General features: G+C 39.6%; 1 protein-coding gene across 2 annotated transcripts in view; it reads left to right on the top strand.

Moving 5' to 3' along the window:
- The window catches only part of BEND4 (BEN domain containing 4), a 30,319-nt gene extending 3,604 nt beyond the window's left edge, over nt 1-26,715 (top strand). The window contains exons 2-5 of one of the 2 annotated variants that reach the window (XM_086891171.1): nt 4,884-5,450; nt 16,367-16,458; nt 19,551-19,791; nt 22,999-26,715. In XM_086891171.1, coding sequence (XP_086747297.1) covers nt 4,884-5,450; nt 16,367-16,458; nt 19,551-19,791; nt 22,999-23,216 — 1,118 coding nt within the window. In that variant the 3' untranslated portion in view covers nt 23,217-26,715. The remainder of the gene's footprint in view (nt 1-4,883; nt 5,451-16,366; nt 16,459-19,550; nt 19,792-22,998) is intronic. The other variant, XM_086891170.1, reaches the window with a different exon arrangement.
- The last annotated feature ends 772 nt before the right edge of the window (nt 26,716-27,487 follow it).

The following is a 27,487-nucleotide window of genomic DNA, read 5'->3' as shown; positions in this document are numbered from 1 at the left end:
GGTTAGAACTCATTGCAAGACTAACCAGATTTCCCCTCAGGTGCTCTCTTAAGAGACCACTCTCACCTCCAGACTCCAGCAGAATTGCAGGGAGAGGGGCTAGAGAAAGGAGGAATAGCAGGAATTCTCTACCCAGTGCCATGGTGAAGAAAAATCTAGCTTGAGATCTCATCATGTGGGGAAAGATCCTGTATGAGAAATGTCATCTTAAAATGAGAAATGTGAAGCTGCACTGCAACACAATCCTTCTCTCTCCTCTAGAGGTTACTCTGACTGCTGCTGCTGTTGTGAGCCACATGGATGGATTCATTCAAAGCACCAGCAGATACCTATTTTCTTCTGTAAAACATCAGTTATTTATTAATCTATCCAGATTATTTTTCTAGTATGAAAATATTGTGTATCTCTGTCTTTGGTAGTATGTGCATTGGACAGTACCATAATCTACCAAAATCCTTTTCCTTAAGAAAGCGTGATGTAGACCTTGCAGTGCAGCTTAAAATTTAGGGTGGGCCTTCCTGGAGAGCAGAGGAAGAAGAGCAGAGCTGGTAACACCTGTTAGCAATGCCAAAACCATGGCATGTTTGAAACTACCAGTTTATAAAGTTCTGTTCTGCCCAGACAGAAAAACAGGTTGTTCTGTGAACTGCAAAGATGAAAATCAGTGTTTTGACCCTTCCATAGGAACTGTGAGCCTTCATCTGGAAGTAGCTCTCACAGATGAGTACTGAAATGGCCAGACGCTTGTAGTCTTAATCTACTGGACTGTCTCAATGATCTTCATGCAAAATGCCCAAGAAAACAATGCATGGTCATAGGAGGTGTCAGATGCTCTCAATTTTGTGACCTAAGCACAGATATTTACAGCAATGGTCATATCTAAAAATGTAAAAATTACCAAGTCTCTATGCTCGGATAAAGGCCAGTTTGAGGGGCTGAAGGTTGCTGCCCCAAGATCTCAATTAATAAAAATATTATAATAAACAAATCAAGAAATACAAATAATCAGGTGAGAGGGCTGAATCATTGCAAGGTGAAGAGTGAGATGATTGAAATTGCTAAGGAACCTGAACGTCACAATCTTGCTGAAAATTAAATACCAATGAATACATTCCCTGCGGGGGAGAATGTATGGTATTCAGACCCACTCAATACTTATAAAGATGACTTTTTAAACCAGCTTCCCAAGAATACAAAGGAAACTATGGAAAAGCCACAACCTGAATCCAGAGCCACTGAGACCCAACACAATGCTTATTAATAAAGCTGTCTGATCTAAGTATTGAAAAGATCCTTAGGTGTGGGAATAGCTGAATTTTTACCTGCCAAATTTTCCAGACATCTTTTCTGATGCATTAGTGTAAGTTATCAGATTCAGCTTCAGATGTTTGCTCATACTAAACCCTGTTTTCATTCTGGCAGTTGAATAGTTAAGAACTTCCCCTAGTCCAATGAGAAAAAGATGTGAAGATGAATGCTGTGTCTGGGAGCTGATACCCCATTTGCCATATGATAGTATCTTCTGGTTGCTTGCGGTCTCAAACAATCTAGTTAGGAATACTTATGTTTTTAGCAATTTAATCCCGTTCTCTTAGCACTTTATGGGTCTTATCCAGCAAGTCCACCTCCAGGCAAATGTCTAGTTAAAGTCGATAGAAGTTCTGTAAGACTAAAGACTCTGGGGTCTGAGACATTAGAATTACATGGTTGGTGAGCAAGGTAATAGGGAAAAGGCATATCACAATAAGACTTTAATAAACTGCTTACACTGTTTTAGTCCAGTGCAGTGATTTCAATAGGATCCTACTTTCATAGAAAATACATACATTATATTAAATCTATTAAGAATCATAGATTGGTGTTTATTTAGTAGTAATCACATAAAAACAACTTTTTGTCATTTCTTAAGTGATTAGACATTGCACAGTGCTTGCATTTCTAATTATAGTCAGTGTATAAAAGCTGAAATCCCAATTTCTACAATATATGCTAAATGGGCACCATTTGTTTTTATTTTTTTCTCCATCATAAGAAAGAACTGTTGTTATCATTCTCATTTAGGGTTGATCAGACTGTGGGTGTGTGCACCATTACTGGTGTAGAAGTCTCTTCAAATCAGAACCTACCTCAGCACAGAGACAGATATTTCCAGAATATTGCTGAGAGCATCCCTCGCTATTGCTGTCCAGCAGCCCCCAGAAAGAAAGCATTTGTGCATCTCTGGGTCAGCCTTTCAAACAAGCCCTACTTTGCCGTGGCTCATTTTTATGTCTTTGAGTATGGTTAAGAAAAGTTAAGAAAAAAAACAGTAATTGCTGTTATTGTGTCATTGTAGTAGAACTGATACTGAAGATTAAATCAATAATGTCATTTCTGGATAAAATTTCAGTTACATTTTAAGCCACTATCACAGTGAATGTGCCTAGTGCATTAAATTTTAGAACAAAACTAATAATTATTTTAATCTTTACTGGTGTTAATGTGTATTTTGGTATTCTTCAAAACTAGTAATTTGAATGTCAGGTTACGTTTTGCTGTTTTTAGAATAAACCGTAATATTAGAGTAACATCTCTTATGATAGTCTAATCCCTTTTTAGTTGTTTCATTCATATCTTGTCCCCATGCAACAAGGATATGCAAAGAATACGTAACTGTTTTGTGAGCAGGGACAATAATGATTAAAATACAAACAGTATAGATGACTTCAGGTCTGGAATCAGATTATAGGATTAAAATGAATGAAAAGCCATTCTGTAGTAGAATTGCAAAGTTCCAGTCAATATCATCTTGTAATAATTTTAAAGGGGAAATGTGGAAAGAAATAAGGCAAAGAAAGCACATCTTGCTTGGTGTTGCTAGTGATGCTTGAATTTCCTGATTTCATTTTGGCGTATCTATCTTAAAGCTGCCATGTCACTAGGATTCTGTTCTTTTAATTCATATTACATCTGCTGTGTTGTTTTGCAGTTGAATTGATTGTAAGGGTTAAAGACATCTGGCCTCAGGTTAGTGTAGAAAAAGAGAAGCACCTGGCACCTCATGGGCACCCACTTGCAGAGGGGGCACAGTGCCTGTGCATTTCTGCCCCGTGGAGTTCACAGTGTGGACAGAGGGTATTGCATAATGCTTTGGATCAAAGATGTGTTGTAGAAATCTGCCCTTGTTAGTCTGAACTCTTCTACAGGAGTGTGATGGTGAGGATACTTGAAGTGGTCTTAGGGCCACTGGAGTTCTTCCCATGGAGTCCCTGGGCAAACCCTGCATGGCCCCAGGCAGCCTCATGACCCAGCACTGGGCTGGGGCTTGTTCTGCCCACCTCAGGTTCCTGTTCTTTCAGTTTAGTCCTCAGGAGACCACATCTGCTGGTTTTGTGCCAGGGAGGTCTCCTCTGGCTGCATTTGAGACTGAAAGTATTTGTATGCTGCTTCAGCCCTGCCCTCTTCACAGAGATCTGGAGAATGGTACAAATGCAAATTAGTGTTGTTTCAAATATTCTTCAGGCCAGCTGTACTGGCCTCAGTGTGAAGTAGATTTTCCACCAGACAGTGTATCTTCTGGATCTTGAAGAAATGGCTGTGAAAAGTGCCACCTCTTAAAGGCCTGAATTCTGAACACTTCTGTTCTTTATGTATTATGCGTGTGATGAGGCTACTGATGAAGTTGCACTAAATGAAGGTTTGGGGTGCTTAGTCTCATGTATCTGTAGCAGGTTGCCTTTTCAAAAGTAAATGTGTTTGTCACTTTTTAAAAGTCAAGCCTGCCTGAGAAGTGCTCTCCAAAATTGGCAGCGCTTTAACCCACCAGTCTTTTTTTCTTATGCAAAATATTAGTTAAATCTGTTTAGATACCTAGAGGAAATTAGCTTTGAATAAGGTAAAAAAAAATGTAAAAGGCACTATTTTTACTGGGGAGCCTAACAAGTTGTGTCATAAATATCTTGGTTATTTTCTGTCTGGGTTCTGGAAGTATTCTAGCAGCTTGAGGTATATGTGTAGACATTGCAGAAATGAGCCATCCCACTCTGGAGGTTCAGCTTGTAGCTGCTGTTGCTCCCTGAGACATGACACCTCCTGTCATGAGAGGCAGAGCTGACTAGGTGCAGCACGGCATCCCTATCCTACTTCCAGAGCTGAGCTGCTGTCTCCAGAAACTGCTGCACAACCCAATGCAGAGTTTCCTGATTGTATGCAGAGCATCTTGAACAACTCTGCTCTCCACTGTGCCACACTGGCCTGCCCACAAACCTGTAGGATGCCTTTGCTTGATTTAAGAAGAGGGGTTTCTGCTTATCTCTCTGAGTAGCTCCTGGACACATCTGGAACCTAGAGCAAAAGGAACAGAAGCAAATTCCATAGACTTGAGGGTCAGTTGTGTGGAGTGTCCTGTGCCCAATGTCAAACAAGTGCATCAGAGACAAAAAGGAGAAAAAACAAGGCTTGGAAGCCTTGTTGGAGAGGAACTGGGCATTGGACAAAGGTATGGTGCAAAGTCCTACAGAGATGTACAGATAATGCCCTCCAGCAGCTTCAAATTACTTTCAGGGCAGTACTTACTTGAACTTGTAGCAAATTGGATGTAATTTGTATTTCTTCCCCATTTTCCTCACTTAATCCCTCTGAAAGATGTTAGTAAGCTGTGTCTATCATCACATTGCATTTCTGATTAACAGCAAGGGCACAAGGGCACTCTCAAAATAGAAACAGAGTCAGGATTGTTTTAAATCACAGTGTTGCAGAAGTATTAAAGCAGAAGCCATCATTTTAATATGTTCAGAAATAAAATGCATGCTACTGTAAACAGTTGTGTACATTCATCTAGCTGCTACTGCCTGGCATAACCTTTTGCATTAGGTTTCTGTGATTCATCTTTTCTTTTGTTGCAGAGAGTCGAATGATTCTGGATGCCTTTGCTCAACAATGCAGCCGGGTTCTAAGTCTCTTAAATTGTGGTGGAAAACTACTGGACAACAATCACTCTCAGTCCATGATTTCTTGTATAAAGCAGGAAAACCCAAGTTATAGTGAAAGACAAGAGCAATGTCAGCTCGGGAAAATGGTCCATAGTCAGACATCAGACATTTTAGACATAGAGATGCAGTATATGCAAAAGAAACAACAAACCTCAGCCTTTCTGAGAGTTTTTACTGATTCCCTTCAGAACTATTTGCTTTCTGGGAGCTTCCCTTCTCAGAACACCTCATCAATAAATGATTTTAGCCATTTGGCAGATGTGGATCCACTTTCAGCCTCTCCAGTACACACTTTAGGTGGATGGACATCTCCAGCAACATCGGAATCTCACGGTCATCCATCATCTTCTACACTTCCAGAGGAGGAAGAGGAGGAAGAGGAAGAAGGTTACTGCCCTCGGTGTCAAGAGCTAGAGCAGGAGGTAATTTCATTGCAACAAGAAAATGAAGAGCTTCGTAGAAAGTTGGAGAGCATTCCAGGTAAATAATCTCCTGCCACATAATGTTGCCATTCAGTGATAAAAATAGTGTGGGTAATAGTTTATTTCAAGTTCTAGTCATTTTTAAAGGTTGCATTCATAGTGATCAGACACTGGAATTTGTCTCCAGCCAAAATTTCTATAGCTGTGCCCAGTGGAAAGTTATCTGCTGATACTTGCCTCTAAGAATATTAAGTCCTACATTATTAAGGTGTGTTCTGGTGGGGATATACTTGTAATCCCAAATTCCAAATATCAGGTGGTTTGTCATACTAATTTCAAATATATGTTTCATAACTCTTTATCTGTCTTGTTCTGCAAGTGACATTGCAGCTTATAAACCTAATTTCCTTTTGGGGCTCCTTTTTTTGGTTACTTTCTACTATTCAAAGTTACATCCATAGTTTTACCTGAAATAATTTTGGCTATTACCTTGAACAGTTTCTCTTAAATTGCTGCTAGTTAGTGAGAAGCATTAATACATCTCCTTCCATTCATCTTCAAATAAATCTGAAAAAAAAATAAAAAAAAATAAAAGCCTAACAACAACTTTCCAGTTCAGCAATAGGTAGAAGCCACTGGGAGAGAGAAAGAAACAAATAGAAGCCCCTTCTGTGAAAAGCTTTTCTTGGTCTTTAGACCTAGGACTTCTCACTGTTCAGGTGAGCCAAGATACTTGAAGAGTGGTATGGGATAAGAACAAAGTATCTTGGACCTGTATTTTCTAAACTTCCAGCACAGGCAAAAATACACCTCAAATAGTAGTACTAAAAGGAAATAGGAATTTAGCAAAGAAAGAAGCATACAACATGCTTTTGTCATGTATAAACACTAGGGAACTGCTCCTTTTTTACCTGAATTTGTGGTGCTTGGGGTAGATCCATGAAAAGTTAATTGAATTGATCTCTGAATGGCAGAAAAGCATGTATAGTACAGTATGAGCTGCAAGAGAGAAAATACTTCAAAGATGCTAACTATGCAGAAAGGAAGAAGGCAGTAACCAACTACTGCCCCAAAATGTAGAGGCAGTTCCAAAATCTGAGCAAAATGCAAGCAGTAGTCTTCATAATTCTCCCCAGCTCTCAGTGATGTACTATGCATTATTTATATCACATCATGTTTTTCTTCTGTGCATTGGTCGATAAGGATACTGGCAAATCCCATAAGCAGCATTGTTCAGTGCAAGGAAAACCCAAAATTTAGAGTAACTCCCTCACCCCTCCCAAAAATACAGAGTTACCATAACTCATGCACTCTCACTGGTTTCAGCAGTGGTTAGTACATCATCTGGTACTGCATGACAAAGGGAATTGTGTGGATTTCAACTCCTGTTGAGTCTTACCTTCAGGTGTGTAAGACCAGAAATGGTCCTGTAGGGTCTGTAATCTGACTGACAGCTTTCATTCAGTCACCTGTGCTGAACACAGTAATTTTTTTGACTTTCACTAATGCATAACTTGTATTTGACTCAAGTGGTATCTCAGAAGGCCTCCAGTCTCTGGTGAGCAGTGGCTGTATCTCTTACCTGACATTTGGTTCCAGTGTTAATTACACTGGTGAAAATATGTGCCTTGTTCCTTGCCTGACTACCTGAAATCAGCTTTTAGCCATTGACTTTTATGGTTTGCTCCACTAAATGAAGTGCTCTATAGGTCTTGGTACTTCTTCTGATTGAAGGTACTTACAGACTGAAAACTGATTTAATTTCCATTTTAAATAAACAAAGTAAACAGTACTGTTTGAAACTCCTGAAATCACTTGAATCCTTCTTTGCAGTTTTTTGGTTTTTTTGCCCCTTCTGCTAATTTCTTTAAAATCTGTGCACTGGAAATGCATGCAATATGTTCCTGTGAGCCTGATCAAAGGTGAATAGACTCTTTGCTCGCACCCATGGTTTCTTTGGTGGGTTGTGCAGCTGAGCTTCTCATTCTGTGCACATTTCTTCCTAGAAGTACACACTTTGTATTTGTCTGTGTTCGTGTACTAAGTGTTCCAGATTGCTCTGACTGTCCCACTTGCCCACTGTTTGCTGATTTGTCAATTTCCATATCAGCCAGAATTTTTCTAATTGTTTTTAAATTAACTTTGTGATACTGGTTAGAAATGTTGAATAGTATTGAAGGTGTTGTTAGTCCTTGTTGGGCCTTTCTAGAAACATGTCCATTAATGATGATTCCTGCAATGACAAATATTGGAGATGTCAGTAGCAGGTACCTAATATATGTGTGGTCTAGTCTGCTGGTGTTGAGTGTTGCTACTATTGCAATCAACTAACTCATGGTAGTAGATTACATGTCCTTCAGGACTCCTTCAGGTATCTGCTCAGCCCAGTTTTTCAGGTGAATCTATACACTTATCTAGGAATGACAATCGGGTTAGTCTGGCAGGATCTACTTTCCATTAGACCATTTTGACTGGAATTAATTATATTCATGTTCTTTAGTTCTTTGTCATTTGAATCCTGTTGTGATTGCCTGTATTTTGCTAGGATTAATTCTGGGTTAAGCAGCAAGTATTTACCTGGGTCATCATATTTAGCCTTCATCTCCCTTTAAAAGTGATAAATGTGCATAATCATAGTCATTTTACACCCCCCATGAGTCATGAAACTCCTTATTTACAGTGTATGAAAGAAGCTGACAAACATAAAACATGTGCAAGGGGGTAGGACTTCGTCTGCCAACATAAAATCATCATCAGATACATCTGCTGCTTCCTGGTGACATATCCAAATAGATCTGAAGTGACCCATGTGTTTGCAGAAGTGTTAAGAGCCACAGAAGCTCTCTCAGATTTTGCTACATGGTAGGACAGAGATGCTCATGCAGTCACACAGCCACCACTAAGCAAAGTTAATAAAAAATCAACTAAAGGTAATGTCTAATTATTTTTGTCTCTAATGTTCATTTTCCTCCTGTGAGCTTTTACTACCAAAAAAGCTGGCAGAAATTTTTCTGTGACTTGAAATGCCCAGCTCTGTTTGTAAAGAGGAGCTTGTTCTCTGTCCCTTTTTGGGTTTTTTTTGGGTTTTTTTTTTCCCATCAAGATGTTGCATGCCTCAGGAGGGAGGCAGAAAGCCCTCTGCAGAGTGTCAGTATTGTCTGCCACCATCTCTAACATCAAAGTAATCTCAAAGCACAAACTTTCTTCCCTGCCCGTTCACCCCCACCTCATGCAGGCCATCCGATGGGCCAGGGAAGGCGGTGAGCATGGGGGAGAAGCCACCAAGGTGGCAGCTAGAGAGTGAAGGTTGCCACCCTCTCTCCATCGAGCCACTGAAAGAGCAGGATTTTTTTTTATGTAGTGGTTTCTGTTCTCATCCCTGGGGAGCTAGTCCAGAGCTGCTGGATGAGGCGGGCAGGGGACCCTGTGGGGCGGTGGCAGTGCCCTCCCCACAGTCACTGAGCTTCCCACTAGCAACTCTACCAGCAGGGTATAAAAGCACCAACCCCTCCCTTCTGCTGTATAATATGAATCATTTTATCCTTCTCCTGAAATACTTTGCATTTCTTTTTTTTACTTTCCATATGCAAAAGCCCTTTTAAAATCCATGAGAGTTTGCGATCTAAAAATAGTTGCCGCTATACGTCTCTGCCTCTAGCTTTACAAAGCAGGGCTCACAAAGAGACTACACGAAAAAGGGTGTTTTCTCAGCAGATCTGAAGGCAGTGACACTCTTTTTCTTTTTTAACAAATATTACAGAAGACATATTCTCCTGTAGCTTTTGGACACAGAAAATAAGATTTTTCAGTTTTCAGGAGTCTGCCCTGTTGCTGTAGAAGCCCTTCAGTTCTGTAGTAGCTTTTTGCCTGCAGCCTAGTATCACTCTTTGGCAGATCACCACTGGAGAGAAATGATTACATGGATAAAATATCCCATATATTTTGGTTCCTGGATGGGTAGATGTCTTCTTCTCAAAAAAACCCCATTTGATTTGACTGAAACAATACTTAAATTTGTGTGAAATCTTAATTGTTCCAGAAGAAAAATTTGTATGTCAGTGCTTGGGGTTTAAAGCAGTGCAACTTCTTTCAACTTGTCCAGTCTCCCCAATACTTATTTTTTTTAGGGCAAAATATTAACCAAACATTTTCAGTTTATTATGTTCAGTTCGACTGAACATAAGAGGAACATTTTCATTCAGTGTGTTACCTTGTCTTCTTTTGAAAAATAATTAAAGTTTAGGTAATTCCTGGAAGGAGTTTGGCAAACTTACCATTGGCTCTTTAAGGTTTTGAGGTCATTAAGAACAAAACAAAGTAATCCATCCACATGAGGAGAAAAGTATCTCCTAGTTTATTTTCTCTGTATAGAAATTACTGTGGCTGGGATACTTTCCCAGTAGTGAATTTAAAGACATATTTGTGGAGCTGCATACAAGATGTGGATTTCAACCATGAGGATATTAAACAGTTCTTCATTATTATCAGCATGATTTTCTCACACTTTTTTACCTGAAAGGGAGAATATCCAAAAAAGAAATCTAAATAATATTTGATTAAAGCAAAGGTCTATAATCATGAGGTAGGGTTTGCCTCTTGTTGCTCCCAGCTTTGCTGTGTGGTTTTGGATAAACCCGTCTGAAAGTAGTGAAAAGGTCTAAATTAGTAAGTAAATGGAGCCGTGTGTGATAAATACAATGGTTATTCTTACTTTGTTAGCCCAGCAGCAAAAAATACTCCAGCAAATAGCAGAGGGATGGGGAAGGAAAACCCCCCCAAATGTTGAGTCCTGGTCACCCATTAGAGACTGCATTCATGGTGGCTGGAAGCAGCCAAAGCGAAGTGAGATTGCAGGTAGGGTTAATATCAACGTAATTGGAAAAGTCAGACAAGTTTTCCAGGAGGTTTTGTATGCCCAAAGCTTCACTCTTCTTCCTGACTATTGGATGATCTAATAAAAGATACTACTTTTCCCTGCAAATCCTGTCTCCTTTATACTTTCAGAGCCTCATGTTTCCAAAGAGCCTACCACAGCCACAGTGTAGATAAAGCAGCCATCAAGGGTTATGATGAAAACTTTTTCATGTCCTTTTTTTTTTTTGTCCTTTTTCTTGATGTTCACATTTAACCACTTCTTTGGTTTCCCTTGATGTTCTGGATGTTTTGGTCTGATCTGTGGCCTTGTTCTGCTGTTCAGCTTCAAAGTGTGAAGTTGCTGTGAGAAGAGAGAGCCTCGAGCGCGGTCACTCAGTGTTTGGCACAAGAATCCCTTTGAACTTGTAGCACGGCTTTGCTTGCTGCTGGGGGTGACAGCTTACTTTGCTAAACCAACCTGAGTACAAAACTTATTGAAACATGTAATTGCAGCAGACCAGGGCTTGCTTTATCTGTTTTCTCTGCGTTTCTGGATACGAACCCACAAGAATTTGGGAGTTTTGTGGGGAGCTGAAGTTCAGCTTGTTAAGGATGAACTCCCAGGGCTCAACTTTGGTTTGGCCTTTGCAAGTAAACATTTGGTTTTCAGTGGCACAAACTGCTGTCCCTTCTCACAGGGCACTTTTTGGTTTCCCTGCTAGTTACCAGTAGAAATGTGCACTAGAGGAATTTACAGAGGATGTCCCTTCCAAAGCAAAGACTTCACTGCTGAACAGGATCACAAGAAGAGGCTCCTTCTAATGAGCAGAAGGAAAGTGAGAGAGCACAGGCAAAAATAAAAGCCACAGGAACATGTGGCAGCATCACTTAAATGAGATGCACAGCTGCCTTGTTTTATCTCTTTTAATCTGTTTATGCAGAGGTGTACATCCCAGGGGTGTATGGGAGGGGAACATTCTTTTTTCTGGAAGAAATCTATTGCAAAAGAAAATTTAAAGTGCAATGGCTTTTCAGATGCAGATTTATAGAAATTAAATTATTTGCCTGGAAAACACAGCTGAGAGGGATTTTTTAAGTAATGGGATATTTGCTTGAATTTTTCTCTGTTCCCTGTTTTCAGCTGGCATGTGGGTCACGTTAGGAAATCTTTAACAGCCTCCTACATATAATGTCAATTATTTTGATTTCTGCTGTATCCTTTCACTACAAATGGGTACTGGTTTTATTTCACCATCCAGTCACAAATATCCCTATTTGTAGGCTCTTGAGCACTGAGATCAGTTCCTCCACAGATTGTAACCCACATCTCTCCTTGCCCCTTGCTGTTTTTCCAGCTCATCGCACCCCAAACAACTTGCCTTCGTGGACCATCCATGCAGCTTTTGCTGGCTTTCAGCTGACTATAGAAATAAAAAACCATATGAGCTAAAATAATCCAAGCTGTGCACACTTGTCCAAATCTCAGGCAGCAAAGGCATCTCCATTAATGTTATAAGAAATTCACACAGCCCTGTGGCTCGTCAGCATGTTCCCTATCATTTGTTAGATCTTTTTGACAGTCGAGCATCAATTTAGAAATGGCCTGCAATGAACTCTGAGAGAAGCATCGCTCAAGGTCAAGTGAAGGAGGACACAGTGCAGTGCTGAGCCTGTCTTAGCTAACAGCTGCTGGCCTGAGTGGGGTGGATGGAGATGTACACCCTTCCCAGTTCTCCTCCTCACTGGTGAGTCAGAGGTAAATGGTCTTGAGTGCTAAGGGATTCATCTTCTGCAGAGCACCAGGAGGAATGAATACTAGCCAGTGGCAGCTACAGAGCACAAAATCTTATTAATGAACAGAATAACCAGATTTCTTATTGTCTGTTTATGGGGCTGAGGCCACTGCAGAGAGACACGCAGCCACACTGGGGGCGAGCCATCCCTTCTCACTGGGACTGTCTGATGCTGCAAGTGAGGTTGGAGATACACTTTATTTACCTTGGAGATGTGTCTTATTTACAGCAAGCCCAAGCATCTCTTCACAGAGCTGTGCCTTGGCAATATAAACAGCTCTGGAATATTTTACTCTGGAGGCTGCATTTTTGGGAGGATAAATGAGAGTTCTCATTTTGACAGATACCAGTGTAAGTGATTGTGTCCCAGTAACATTTATAAAGAGCAAAAACCCAGCTCAAACCAATAATAGATATGTTCTTGGCTCTTCATAAAACTTTGGAAATGATTATTAGAGGCAAAGGTTTAAAAAGAAAAAAAAAAAACCTAGTGGGTGATAGTAGGGAAACATTAAAAGCATGTTTCTGAAGGCCCCAAAAGACTATCTAGGATGAAAAGTTTAATGTTGGTTACAAAGCCAACCAGTTCAGAGGGAAAGTAAAAGAACAGTTAGAAACATAACAAACAAATCAGAGGGGAAGTTCATGGTGATGTGTAAAAAGCAGAAGTTTGGATCAGTGGCAAATTAATAATTAAAATGAAATCTGGAGCATTTGTCTAGAGAAGGCTTCCTTTCTCTGGCAAAATAAAGGAAAAATATGACATCCTAGTAACAGGATTGGACCATTATCAGATGGAAATATATTTTATCAGTAATAGGGAACTGCTCATTGAGTATTTCTGTTCTGGTACTTGTGAAGGGTAGCATGATGGAGTCACACCAATATAATGATGATGGTAAGCCAGTAGAAATGTTTTCCATTTCCATTGTAACTCTGGGTGTTATCACATGTTCATCATCAGCTTCATGTGGGGCTGCAGCCTCAGGTGCCTGTCTCAACTGCCTCCCAATGCTGGGACAGCTGAAGAGCAGTAGCTGCTTGTGCACCCCAGCTTTTCATCCCTAAGCACACATCAACTTACTACCAGAGGCACTAAGCAGCTGCTACCAAGGCATCATGTTTTCAAAACCATGAGGTTTGGACAACTCGCTTCAGGAGCTAAACCAAACATGAAAAAGACAATACCATAATTTTTCTGACCGTAATTTTTCTTTATGCTTTCTAATATTTTGGATGCTTAAGAAGACTGAAAGATGGAAATAGGATCTGATTTTTTTTTTTAAAGGACATGAGATGTCCTGGATGGTAATGGTTTCATTGGCCTGATATTGAGCCGAGACAAACTAATTGCACAGCTGATGCTAGCTTCAGTTAATAGAGTACTAAACCAGAATAATGGCATTAGTGTCGGGTAACATCTTGCCAAACTATGATTTTGATGAGATGAGAAGTTTGGTTGATGAGTATCGCCAATATTTAGGGTGTTATATTGTATTACAAAACTTTATTTAAAAATACAAATATATTTGTGTTTAGGAAATTTGGGAAAACTGCCATGATACAGTAACAGGCATTTTCCATTTCTTTTCCAAAAATTCTGTAAATCTATTTAAAGGAAAACAAAATGCAGACTTGAAATCAAGTTTATGTTCCTGTGGGTAGAAACTGCATCACTGGGAGATGACTACTTGAGTTCTACTGTGTTTTACCCACTGATGCTGTCTGGATTTAGTCCAGGGAGTCACTGTGCTGTGTGGCATCTCAGGCTGAGAGATCATAGCCTAGATTTTGTCATTGGCACAGTGTGTGACCACCACAGTCACTGTTCAACTATTTATTAGAAATTAGGATTCTCTGCAGAGAAAGCTGTGACAAGCTGTGCTGAATAAGCACTTGTTACAACATACAGATACCTAGAATAGCAACAAAGTCTTAAACTTGGATCGATAACAGCAAACACAACCTCCTACATGTGCCCTGGTTAAGGTCTTAGCCAGACCAGCCTTCCCTGGCACACCAGGTTCCCTGTAGGCCCTCCTCCTCCTTGCCCTTTATCTCCTGCAAAGACCTTGCCCTTTCATTCTCTGCTAGGCTACTTTGCCATCCCCAGTGTCCATTCTGAGATGCTGACACTTTGAGAAAAAAAAGGCTCTGGAAACTTCTTCCCTAATGGGCAGGAAAATTACTCCTTCCCCACAGGCTTTCTACTAAATCATAACAAGTGTTATCTCAACACAAGTTGGTATCTCTCCCACTACCACAGTTAGAACAAATCCCTGTTGGTGATGTCCTGATAGTGGATACCTGCATAAGCATGCACAATTATCAGCCCTTGGGGCTATGATCTTGTTAACTCTGTAGAGACCACATCAAAGATAGACAAAATAAATAAACAAGTAGACTTAGTTTATTATTCATCTTCCCAGCTGGGATGCCCAGGCCCTTACAAAGTTACATGGGGTTTGGTGTAGACAGTTCTCAGCAAAGAGAACATCTGCAGAGCTGTAAGAGGGACACAGCAACAAAACCAAAGCTCTGACTCTCCACCTCGTGCTGCCCTCTTTGTGGTTTTTTCTAGGCTTCAGTTAATATGGCAGCCCAAGAAGTCTGGATTTGCAGGTAGCACCTGGTGTTTGAAAGACTGAGGTTATTTGTACCAACAGCAAACAGTGCTGTGTCATGGCTTTAAAGTCAGAAGTGATCAGCATCCTCCAGTCACTACACCAATAAAATAATCATACAACATTGTGCTCAAAACATTACTGCTTTTATGAGGATACAAGTTTTTATAAGCATTGGCCAGCTTTTAATACTTTCATGTTTCTCACTGGTAATGAGAAGGCATTTTTCAGCAGCATAGTGTTAAAGTAGAGCTGCACTTCATCTGCTGGGGACACAACAGGTTAAGTAATTTCCTGTTGTCTTCTCACTTGAGCCCCATCCCCTTGGAAGAGCACAGGTAAACACATCCTTGGATAGCCTGCAGTGAGATTACTTACTGTGTGAAAAAACAGAAGCAGGGGTAAATACACTGGTGGGTTGTCTTTACAGAGAAGTTACTGTGGGGTGCAATAACAGGAATTTATTCATCATATCAGGAACTTTGCTTGACTTCTGTATGCAGACTGCTGGATGTAACTCCTCTTATCCCACTGTAAAGGGTCTGTTTTGCACAGAGTAATTTTGTTCTGCACCCTCTCTGCCTAGACAGGGCCATAGTAGCTGTGTGGTGTGAATGCCAAAAAAAGAGGGCAAAATACCCATAAATCCTACCTTCAGACATTCTCAGATATTTCAGTGCTTGCTTTCAGATTGCCAGCTTAAGATAAAGCCCAAAACACCACATTTTTTTTCAAGTGTAAAGAAATAATAAAATGCCAAGAAATAGTAATAAAAAAACTGAACACAAATATTTCTTCTGGGTTTCGAGTTGAAGCTATGATTAAATCCAAATACTTTAGAAAAACAACCCATACAAAATGTGAGAGTCATAAGGTACCTTAAAAACTATGCTTATTTAGTCTTGCACAAGTCAGTTTTAATGTTGGATTAATATCTGTTTAATTCTCCTATGGTGTTTCAGGCTCAGGAGAAAAGAGCTGTATTTCAAAAATACTCCAGAGTTAATCAGGGATGTGGCAGCATCTGCTTAAGAGAGACCCATAATTGAATCATCCCTAATTAACCTATCACCTCAACAGAAGGGAATAGGATGTTGGTACCACTACTGAAATGGATGAGAGTGATGGGAATGGAAAGAGGGGAGGACGAGGGCAAGGAGAAATAAAGCAATTTGCCTAACACCTAGTTTTATAACAAATTTGGGAGGAGGGAGGGAGTAGAAATTAAAGTATACAAGTCATTGAATCTCTTTAGTATATTTAATCAGACTGTAGTTTGAAAAACATTTGAGCATATTTACATGTTAATCAGTGCATTGTTAAGGTCCAAGGAATGTTTTCTCCTTTGTATGGTTTGGGATTTTTACAGTGTTTACAGATTTATTTTTTTATTATTATTAATATTATTATTACTGCTGACCTAATTTGTTTTTGTAGTAATTATAATTTCAAACTCAGGAAAAACCCTTTGAAAACTAGAGGGCAGGAAATAAAAGTAATTTCAGAGATCTTTTTATAGGAAATACAATACTTGTACATTTATTAAATTAAATATCTGCATAAATCAAAATTAGTATTTCCTATTTGAAATAAATCTCACAAACATAGAAAACAGATACTAAGGAACACTACTTGATTTAATACTGTTGTTCTATTTTGTGTTTTATAGCTAATATACAGTAATTGCAATTTGTTTCATGCAGTGCCCTGCCAGACGGTTTTAGATTATTTGAAGACTGTACTTCAGCATCACAACCAGCTTATGGTACCACAGCCAACAGAGCATCCAACTGAGGTAGGGTACAGTGAAAACAAGCTGCATCTCTTTATGCTTGATAACTCATCACAAACATGTAGGCAAAGAATTCAGTGGGCATTTAGTAGTAAAAAAATTGGTTAAAAACTGTCATTCTTAAGTACAGTAATCTCCTAAATGGAGGAAACACATCATTTATAATATAATAATCTAGAATGACTTTACTGAGCAGCACCTAACTCCCTCCATCAGCACCACGTGTTTCCTTGCTTTGGGTAGTTTTTCTCTCCTCTTTCTTCAGAAACACGGTGTTTGTGGGTAGAATTTAAGCTAGGGCTAGCCTGGTGACAGCTGTAGCTGTGACTGAGAGTGGCTGCACATGGTGTGCAGCAGTTCTGGGTGTGTATCACTTTGCTCCTCCATTCAGTTTTATCCTGTGCAAATTGATATATGCATATTTATATTGATATGTATTACTAGCTGTTGTAATTCAAGTATATTCCAAGGATTCATTTTTCTCTTTTTAATGCTCTTTTGCTTAACTAAAATTTTCAAAGACTGAAAAAACTTAGTCTGTTCTGTAATGTCTCACAAGGAATAGCTTGTCATAGTGTGACAGAATTTTTTATTCAATTAAACACACAGATATTAATCTTTTATTCATAAATTTAATCATGTACAAATACAAGCAGTATTTTGTATTTTGGTTCTTCCTTCAGAGTCTGCTTATTTCACTTCTGGGAGTTTTTATGTTTGTTTTAGTTTAATGACTGCTGGACACATCAAACCACATCATATATTTATTGAGAATGTTTTGCCCAGAAGTGCTTTACTTTCCAATGAAGCAATGAAAGTGTATCTGTAGCAGGAATCCAGTAATTGTTTGACAGAGTAGCATAACACTATATCATGCCTTGGAGAAGAAGGAGGAAAAATATCCTGCATTTCAGGGGGAGCAAGAGAGAAGTGTTATAAAATTGAGGCTGAGGAGTTACGTTAAATTTATTACCCTCTCCTCAGTTAATAGGAATGTGAACTCTCATGGAATCTGGATGTTGGGCCTTTCTGCACCCTGTTTTCATCAATGCTATATATATAACACAGAATAGCTTCTAGGATAGCTTGCTGCTTAGCAAAGCCACATCTGAACATCTGTCCTTAAGGCACGTGGGCGAGCCTGGAGCCTTACCCTGTGCCATTATGGGCTTGCACTGCACAAGCCAGGCCTGACAGGGCTTAAAAGCAAGGCAGTACCTACAGCTACCTGCAGCTTATACCTTGCAGGGGTATCAGTAAGAATGGTCATTGCTTCACTAAAGGGCTTTTTTAATAGGAAAAAAATAGGTTTCAGAAATCTAAGGTAGGAGAACAGCTTACTTTATACAAAAGGGAGGTGAAGCTAGCTGCTGAAAAATTAACTACCAGCGTGAGGATCACATGGTCCTTTGTACTGATGTAGTGGAACGAGCCAAGGGAGTACTCATGCCAGCTCCCCCTGGGACAGAGTGGTCACAATTACTTCAGCATAAGAGTATATTACCTCCAAAGAGCTCTTTCCATGCTGCCCCTCTGCTCTTCTTCCTTCCCCACCTCCTTCACAGTGTTGGGAGAGGAGCTGGACTGGATGGATTGTGATGTTCTTCCATGGCAGAGCTCTTCAGACTTGTTACTGGCTTGCCAGGGTTTCATGTGCTGGGCAAAAACTAAAGCAGTTGTTTGTGTCATGAATGGAGGGGCAGGAACTGACCCTGACCTGTTTGCAGTGACATGAGGAGATAGTGAAATGCAAATAGAAAGCCCCAAATTATAACATCCCAGTGATGCTAACTAACCCCACTGGGAGGTGGTGTGAGTCTAGATCGTACAGATTATCTATTGGTAATCTCAGCACACTCTTCACTAAATTCAATCTTCCATATATTTATCAAACTTGCAAAAAAAAAAAAAAAAATAAAAGCAAATACCTGAGGAAAAACTTCAAAGATGCTCTCAAACCATCTCCCAAGATGCTGTAATAAATATATGAAAGAAGGCAAGGATGTAGTCCTTAAAATAGTTTTCAGGTATCAAAGGCCTGGAAGTGAGAACTTTGCAGCAGTTCCATCCCACAAGTGTGGCATGTGGCTGAGTGCCTCACTGAGCACCAAACCTGTGTTTCTCTAGCTCACTGCAAGCTCCTGTCGAACCTGAGGGCTACACAAAGACTTCACTAATTGGGCTTCCAGATTTATGTGTTTTGATAAAGAGGTGTAGCTGTAAAAGTGAATGAGTATCTAGAATGGTGTGGTTTGGGTTTTTATTGTGTACTTCAATTATTTCAAGTATATTAACAGTACCATCTTACGTTAATTGGGTAATCCTGAACCATAGCATTTTATGGGCAACAAGAATTAAGTACAATTTAGGTACAATTGACTTAAGAGGGCTTATAATGTGTGTGGATTACAGGAATCCCCATAATTAGTCCCGCAGCATTCGTTTAATGTTGGAATATTGAAGCACACAAATTACGAAGGTTAAAAGCAAAATTTCTTTCCAGCTGACACAGTGGCATTTCTTTAAAGCTATAATTTGAGTTAATACAGCATTCATTAATAATAATGAAGCTTTTAGTTTTCATAGGTCCTTTATTTATTTTCTTTACATTTTTCACAGTAACATAATTGCTGTCAAGTTTCAGGTGTGTTCTACAGAAGTAATAAATTTATTATAAAAATAGACCAAAAGAGTCACTTCTGAAGGAAACTAACAGCTATGATGAAGTGATCCATTTGATCACTCTCTTCAAAGACTATTTTTTATGCATTTTACCACATTAAGAAGAAACATTACACTTAAATAGTATGCCCAGTTGCTGATTCTTAACTCTTTTTAACCTACTTGTGGAAGTGGAACTTATCAATAGCTACACCTCTCAAAACATATTCATCATACCTCACCCATTCTAAGTTCTAGAAAATGGAAATGTAATTTTAGAAGTACTCATTCTCTGTAGGAGCAATTACATGTTCATTTGGGGTTGTGTTTCACTGTCAGTATTGTGGATACTTAAAAACATATCTTTTATTGCAACTGACATCTACACCTATTTGCTTTGTAAAATAAGCAACAGAAATATTTCACTTTTTCAGGGGAGTAAGCAGCTGCTGAACAACTATCCTGTCTACATCACTAGTAAACAGTGGGATGAGGCTGTAAATTCTTCCAAGAAAGATGGACGACGGCTCCTTCGCTATCTCATCAGATTTGTTTTCACAACCGATGAGCTTAAGTACTCATGCGGCCTTGGAAAAAGGAAAAGGTCAGTGCAGTCAGGAGAGACAGGTCCTGAAAGACGTCCTCTGGATCCAGTTAAAGTAACATGTCTCAGAGGTACTGCATCTTTTCGCTCAGTGTCCACCATATGTGATCTCATTTCACCACATTGGCTCTGGCTCAGTAGAAGCATTTGGCTGACAGTTGCAGGACTAGAAGGGGTTTCACAGGCAGGTGACAAGCACCAGAAACCCTCCACTTTCTTTTCATACATACATACAAGTATGTATGTATGTATGTATGTATGTATGTATAATATATGTGGTTTGGGTGTTTTTGATGGGAAAAAACAAGGCCTCTTACTTAAGAGAGACAAATGCAAGGGCACATGACACTAATACACTTTAAAAAGCAGTGAAGCAAAACCAGACAATGCTGATTACACTCTTTTATAATGAACTCAGGTCCTTTGTTAACACCAATACACAACAGAACTAACCAGAGGAATAGTTACAGTCTGATGTCTAATAAGAACAAGAACACAGTGCATCATTGGGGTCAGAAGCTGAGTTTCAGAGTAGGTTTGAAAACATCTTCTAGGGTTAAGAACATCTGCAGGTTAATTACCTACGAAGTGTACACAAGCATGCTGTCAAGACTTCAGTGTACTTTTGGCATACTGATGCAACATTGCCTGAAAATGTTAGGGAACAACTTTCCCCCATGTTAGCCTAGAAAGGGAGTGGAATTTTGCAAGCATTTCACAGTGTCAGAGAGTGAGGATATTGCACAGAAAGGGTACAGATTGAAAATAATGTTGTGTACTTTGGTTTCCTAAAATTGTTTGAAAAGGCTGGTACCAAGCTTTGTGATAAAACATATGAAACAGGACTTTCTAAACCCAAAGTAAAAATATTTTTAGTATCAACATCTGCACTGTATAAGTGCATATGCTTATAATTTCTTTAATTAACTCATGATTAAGTTTATAGTATTTTTTTAAGCACATACATGAAATTTTGGTTGAAGTAACCTCAAGAACATTTTACTAATCAATGCAATGTAAAAGTCTATATTGTGGTCAGTGATAAAAATATCTTTTACTCCTTCAACTGGAGCCAAAGTGGCTATACATTTCAGATATATGTGCCTCTTCCCATTTAGGGTAAAAGAATCCAAAAAGGCTAAGTAGGTAAGACTTGTGGTTAGGGTACATTGATGTAACCAGGTAATGAACTCAGATTTTACATACAGACAAATTAGGCAAACAAGCTCCTTTTGTACTACAAAATAATCTTGTAAGCTGCTGTATGAGACTCTATCAGAGTTCTACCAGAGCTAAACTGAAGGGCAAGTCTATTACACACCATGCTGCAGAGGTCTAGAGAGAGATTCAGGGGTCCAGAAGGTCTGGAAAATGAAGGCTGGATACAACTACTTTAGCATTTACAAAGTTACTTTAAGTATCACCCAATAATTTACGCACAAGCGCAGTGTTGATACCCTTTTCATCCCCTTTCTCTCACCTGCCTCCTAAGACTAATAGTAAATTCACTTTTACTTGGAATTTTGCTTGTGGCCACTCTCTTTTCTGAGGTCCTGGGCATGTAGAACGTGGGGAGCACTCCTAGGGAGAAAGAGAAAGGGTAGTTTCTTTAATTATCAGAAGCTTGAATAGGAAGCCAAAACATGCAGTATGTAATGACCAGCTAAGAAAGCAGAGTAGACAGCTCTCCCTTTGGCCTTTTGTGTGTAGGTGGGAACATGACAACTTTCTCCAGAGAGTTGGCCACTAGCTCCTACTCATTTACAAGCCCAGGTAACAAGTGTCTGACTAATTCTCAACACAGCTAATTATGCCTTTCCAACATAGCAAGGAGTGCAAATTGGTTCTCTGTCTGCACTCAGAGTTTAAATATATATAAACATTTTTTAATATATTCCTATAACTGGCTGGTGTCTGGAACCAGTTTTAAAACATCCTGGCATGCTTAAATTCTAGCATTACTTCTTTACATGGTAACCATTTCTCTGAGAAAAAGACGAGTCTGTGGGGGCACATGTGAACGTAACTAGGTAGGAATTACTGTTGCCTGTGTGGATTTCCAGGGAAATGAATTTAAAACAGAGATTGCTATCACTTTTGCAGACACACTGCTGGAGGAGCTATGCAAAAATCACATCCTAATTGTCCAACAGATGAGATACCTTGCAGGCACGGGAACTCATGTAAAAGCACAGCATTCCCTGTCTGGAGATGTGGTGACAGTAATGAAGTTACCTTACACCACTTATTGTGCTGTTGGCTTGTCAACAGTAGAAAATAGAATTTAAAAATATCCTGGGACACACAGTGCTGCATGAGGGAATAACTAATGTTACAGAATAAATAAGCAGCTCAGTTTCTATATGAGGTACAGTGTATCCAATATCTCTAATAAGATGCCCTCACATTTAAAATCATATTTGGATGTTTCAAAGTCCAAATACACCTATTTGAGCTATGTCTAGCAGTTACAACTCTGGAATTGGCAGGGCACCTTCTGCAAGTCTAGCATATAGCACATCAAAGAATCTGAAAAATAAATTATAAAAAATGTAATCATCACATACAAATAGCTGTACGTGGCAGCAGCAGCTATTTAAATAGCTAAAATACACTCAGTACAATTCATTTTCTCCTGCATCTGTAAGGAGAAAACTATTGTAAGGCTCCCCAAATCAGCCCTCTGATCTCATTTAGCCATTTCTAAGGCCAAATTAGTCTCTGAAAAAATAGGTGTAAAATACAGGGAGGTGAAATAGCACAACTTAAAAGAAAGATATCCCAAACAGACTGGAGCACCAAACTGAAATAATGGCAATGACATTTTCCAGCAGGCTGGAGGGTCCTGCAGGTTGCAGGTGCTGAAGGAGCCAGCAGAGGGAGGTCAGAAAGATCCAACAGCGATCACCTTGAGGTGTAGAGACCAACAGGTTTCTAAAGAAATATGTCCTGGCTCATGTTAGCTTCCACACATATTGCACACGTTGAATCACAGCCTTCACTTCAAAGTAGTTCTTTGTATTTCCACAAGAAGGGATTTTATATCCAGGTCCCATGAGTCACCTAGTTAGCTCAGGTATAACAACATACACTGCATGTGGAGAAACACACTTGTGCGGAAATGAAGTAGGTCCAAGTGGCATTATCATGGCATCCCCCATAAGGCTTTACTTCTGCTTAAGTAGAGCAGCAATACCTCCTTTCTTATTTCCCATGAGCTTTTGATACCAGATGCTGCAAAGACAAGTTGCTTTTTACCCTTGCTTGTTTTCCTGCAGAGTTCATTAGGATGCACTGTACCTCCAACCCAGACTGGTGGATGCCATCTGAGGAGCAGATAAACAAGGTGTTCAGTGACGCGGTGGGACACGCGCGCCAGGGCCGCGCCGTGGGGACTTTCCTTCACAATGGCAACTCCTATTACGAAGGGACTGACCACCCAGGATCACAGGACGAGGTCTTCAATAGAGGTATGCAAGATGGATCTGGAGATTGATGGCAGTGAGAACCACATCACACAACAGTAGCAGCCACTTAATTTAGGAGAGACTGTTAAACATACTTAGCCCTGCAGTCATTTAGGAGTCCAAAGCATGTTTGAACACATACCACATACATTTCAGCTTCTCCATCCTACCGTATCCCAGTTAACAGAAAGAAATCCATTTCAAGACCTGCATTATGGGACTTCTCAGTGCCTATTATTTCCAAACCCTTCATAGCACACTCAAAGGGAACATGCAGTTCATTTCATCCAGTTGTAGAGGAAAGGTCATTTAAAAACTATAAAAATGTCAAGAGAAACAGCAGCTACTATCTCTTCAGCCTATTGATAACAATCCTAGGCCTAGACTCAAAACAGCTAGGTGCTATTTGCTTTCCCTGACTAGAAGATTTAAGTACAAGTTTGCACACTTACAAGGAAAAAAGAAGTGGTTTCCCATTTGCTAACAGAAAAGAACACAACTATAAATGCTACCTTAAAATACCACACAAGGTAGAAAATCCAGGGACTTTCTAAGCCAACTCTGTCAGGAAATTAAGCTTCCCGAGTAAAACAGCAGCACTCATCAACAGCAGAATCCTTCAAAGACCCAGAACAATAACAGGCACTTCTAACAGATAAAAATTGCATTGTATATCAGATAGACAGTATATTTATCTAGATTTCTAGAGGATTAGAGTTGATCATGACAGTTTTCATTAAAACAAGATTGCTAAAAACAAATTGCCATTTCAGAAGACAGATTTTCCTTTGTCTGTTCCTGTTCTGCAACCATATTACGTAGCTTTAGAGGCTTTAAATTGCCTTTTCTTGTTTTCACTTTAATTTGTGTTTTATATCTGTTCCTTGAATGAGGTGAGGCAGTGTGCTGGTTTCTCTCAGTGTTACGTTCAGGGAGGGGTTGGGCAAGAAGAACCTGGTTTAGTGTTCTGTAAAAGTAGGCATGGGATCCAGAATGAGAACTGTAAGAAAGGAGCTGTTGGAGCAGAATTCACAATGCTGCACAATATTGGAAGCAGATACTAGCTTTAAAAACAAAATTCAATCCACAAAATAAGTTTGATTTTAAACATTTAGGAGTCCATTGTCCCTCTAAATTGATCCACGCCAGAAATATGCAATGCCAAAGAAACGATGCCCTTTCCTTTCCACATCAGGGTGTTTCCATCTCCTTACCTTTGTGTGCTCACTCAGGCCAGTGTTGGCATCCTCCGCAGCCTGAACCAGCACTTCCTGAGGCAACATTTCCCCACTGGCAGGTACAGGGAATTGTGTTTTGGAAAGAAAGCTCACATCACTTTTGACCATCCTTAGTGCTACCTCATCAGCGTTGACTCTCCTGAACGCGTCTCTCATACTCCCCAGCCTTCCTCACCGCCTTGTGCAAGCCACAAGTGTAGCTACTAATGGCTCCTTTTACCCCCTCCTCCCCTTCCCCACCTTCTTCCCGCACCAGGGCAAGGCAGGAGGCACCTGGGCCCTTCCTCAGACATCAGGAAGGGCTCTCTGGGCTGCAGCACTCCTCGAGGCCCAGCCTGGCCGCAGTCTCTCCGAGTTCAGCTCCTTCCTGCCCTCTGCCTCCCCTTGCCTGTGGTTGTGACTGCTCTCTCCTGGCCCATGGGGCACCTTGGGACATGGGCTCACCCTGCACTGCCATAGAGAGGACTTTGCTCAGTCCCCATATGCTTTAGGCCCTCAAATATCCAATACCTCCCGGTTCACTTTCATTTTGGTGGGTTTTTTTCAAAGGGGGTTGAAAGGTACTCATTGGCCCCAAAATAATTAATTTATTTTCTAAAAGTCAGCTAGCAGTTTAGTCACACAGGACCTCACTAGACCAAGGGGTTTAGGACAGCATTCCTTCATTACAGGCAGGAGTTGACTTTCTTGGAGTGGTCACACCACGCGGTGGCCTCTGGAGGAGAAACTCAGTGTATAGAAATGTCACAGTACAGATATCCTATAGTAGCTTTTCGGTGTTGAACTTACACTTTTTTAAAAAGAACTATAATAGAAGATGTTACATTGCTCAGATGGTGTAAGTCTTGCTGGTCTATGTTTAATGTGGTGACACATGCCAGAACTATTTGGTAAAACATGTCAGAACGTGTGAGTCAACATTATACTGTAAATTTGTCCACAGCGATATGTATCATGCTGTATTTTTGTAAACATTGTGACTATTTCCTTTCAGATGCTTAATTGTATGATGTTTAAGATACAAACACTTTTTAACAGTCACAGAACAGAATTACTGAACTGGACAGACCTCTCACTTAATAACTGAAAGATTTGCTGAAATAACTGGTAAGCCTAGCTTTATTTTTAGTGTAAAAAGCATAGCCAGCATCCTGGAACCACTCACAATCCTCTACTCTCATTGTGCAAGATAACCAAAAGTATAATTTCATCCTGAAAGCCACTTTGCCACTTGAAATGGCATTGCAGGTTTGGACCTTTCTTTACAAACAAAATTTTGTCCTCAATTGCTTATGCGCACTGGCCAGTGACATGAATCATGGTCACAGACAGGCATTAACAGACACCAGCTCATATTTGTGTTCATGTTTGGTTTTAAAGTAACAGAGTATAAAAACTTTTGTTAGTTGTCTGATTTTGATTGCCATCATGGCCACCTGACCCACACATTTCATTTTAAAAATCCCAAACCTGGCACAACAACTTATTCCAGTTAATTTGTTAAATAGGTGTTATAAATTCATACACATTGAAGCATCTAAATATCTGCAATATGTTAGATATGGGACCTGAAATAATAGATAGCACATAAACCCTTGCAGAGGGAGATATCCATACTTAGGCAGTATGCTTTATAAGCCAGCACATCCCTTCCCAGTGACAGAAGGAAACTGCTATCTATCATGTCACTCCAGAAAGTCCCAGGAGGATAGAGATTCTTGTCTTATCCTTCCATATGCTTTAATCTTACTGTCATTTATGTATCTGCCTTCTCTCAAACTTTGTGTAGCAGCACCGCACGCCCATCTGTGCCAACATGCCTTCGCTATATTTTCTATGACAAATATTTGTGGAGAAACTGTGATTAAAAAAAAAACATTAATCCTGATATTTTTATTGTTATGGTGTAGTTAATTCTATGAATACTTTCTTATGCTGAAATTGATGATTGTACTGTGTAGAGTAAGTACAGGTTAGGGATAGACCTTTATCAGATATTGTACAAAAGAAAAGTGCATAGTGTAATATAGATTAGTAAGGTTTTTGTGACAATTTCTATAGGATGTGTGAATTGTTTTCTATGTGGCAACACACATTTCTTTTAAAGAATATAAAATCTTAGAGAATTTTTTAAACAGTCAATATTTTTTGATTATAAAGACATTTGTTACCTACAGTTTACTATTTCAGGTGTTAATTCTAATTTGAATATTGGTTTTATTACTACATACCTCCAGTTCCATTTGTTCTGTTGCATAAAAATGCACAATAAAAGTTAGTCTCTGGTTAACCTGTCTTTCTTTCTCTAGAGGCAATCTTGTGTCAGTGTGACAGCCATGATACCTGGGTCTCACTGTAAATGTAAATTAAAAGTTTTAGATTTACACGAAGGGCTAGAGCATTTTCTTTTGCATTAAATGCTTGTTTGGTATGAAGCACCAGAAAGCACAGTGAAAGATTACAAAGAATTCAAGTATGAATATAATATAAATAATTTTCACCTCAATGTACAACCACATAGATTTATGTGCTGGTTGAATAGAAAGACTGTTCTAAGGAAGGATCCATCTGCAATCTTAAAACCTGGATTTTCAAGCAGTGACGTTTAAATCCCATTTTAATTCAGAATCCAGTGATGGCTGAATGTATCCTGTTCTGTTAAACACTTTAGAAAATCCTGGCTCCAGATAATTTGTAGAGGAATTACAGTGACAAATGTTCACCACAGCAAACCAGTGCTGCTGGGCTGTGAGCCTGCCCACAGGCTGGTGTCAGCCACTTGAAATGGTTACCAAACAGTGCCATTGTAAAACAATGCTGCAAAATGAACTAGGGCTGGACAAGTATTTTCTAGCTGAGGGCCTTCAGCTGACTGGTTTTTTTTGTGAAGATCACAATTAGTGAGAACAGTTCACTAACCCCCCACCAAAATAATTTCAGGTAACTGAGAAATGGAGGTAGAAAACCTGTATTAATCCATCTTCAAAAAATTATAATTAGCTTCTCTTTGAAAAATTTTGACTTCCCAGACATTCAGGCAATGGCTGGAAATTTCTGAGGGT

The sequence above is a fragment of the Cyanistes caeruleus genome, chromosome 5, assembly GCF_971803275.1.
Source record: "Cyanistes caeruleus chromosome 5, bCyaCae1.hap1.1, whole genome shotgun sequence".
Lineage (NCBI taxonomy): Eukaryota > Metazoa > Chordata > Aves > Passeriformes > Paridae > Cyanistes > Cyanistes caeruleus.
This window is presented reverse-complemented; position numbering and strand designations above follow the sequence as displayed.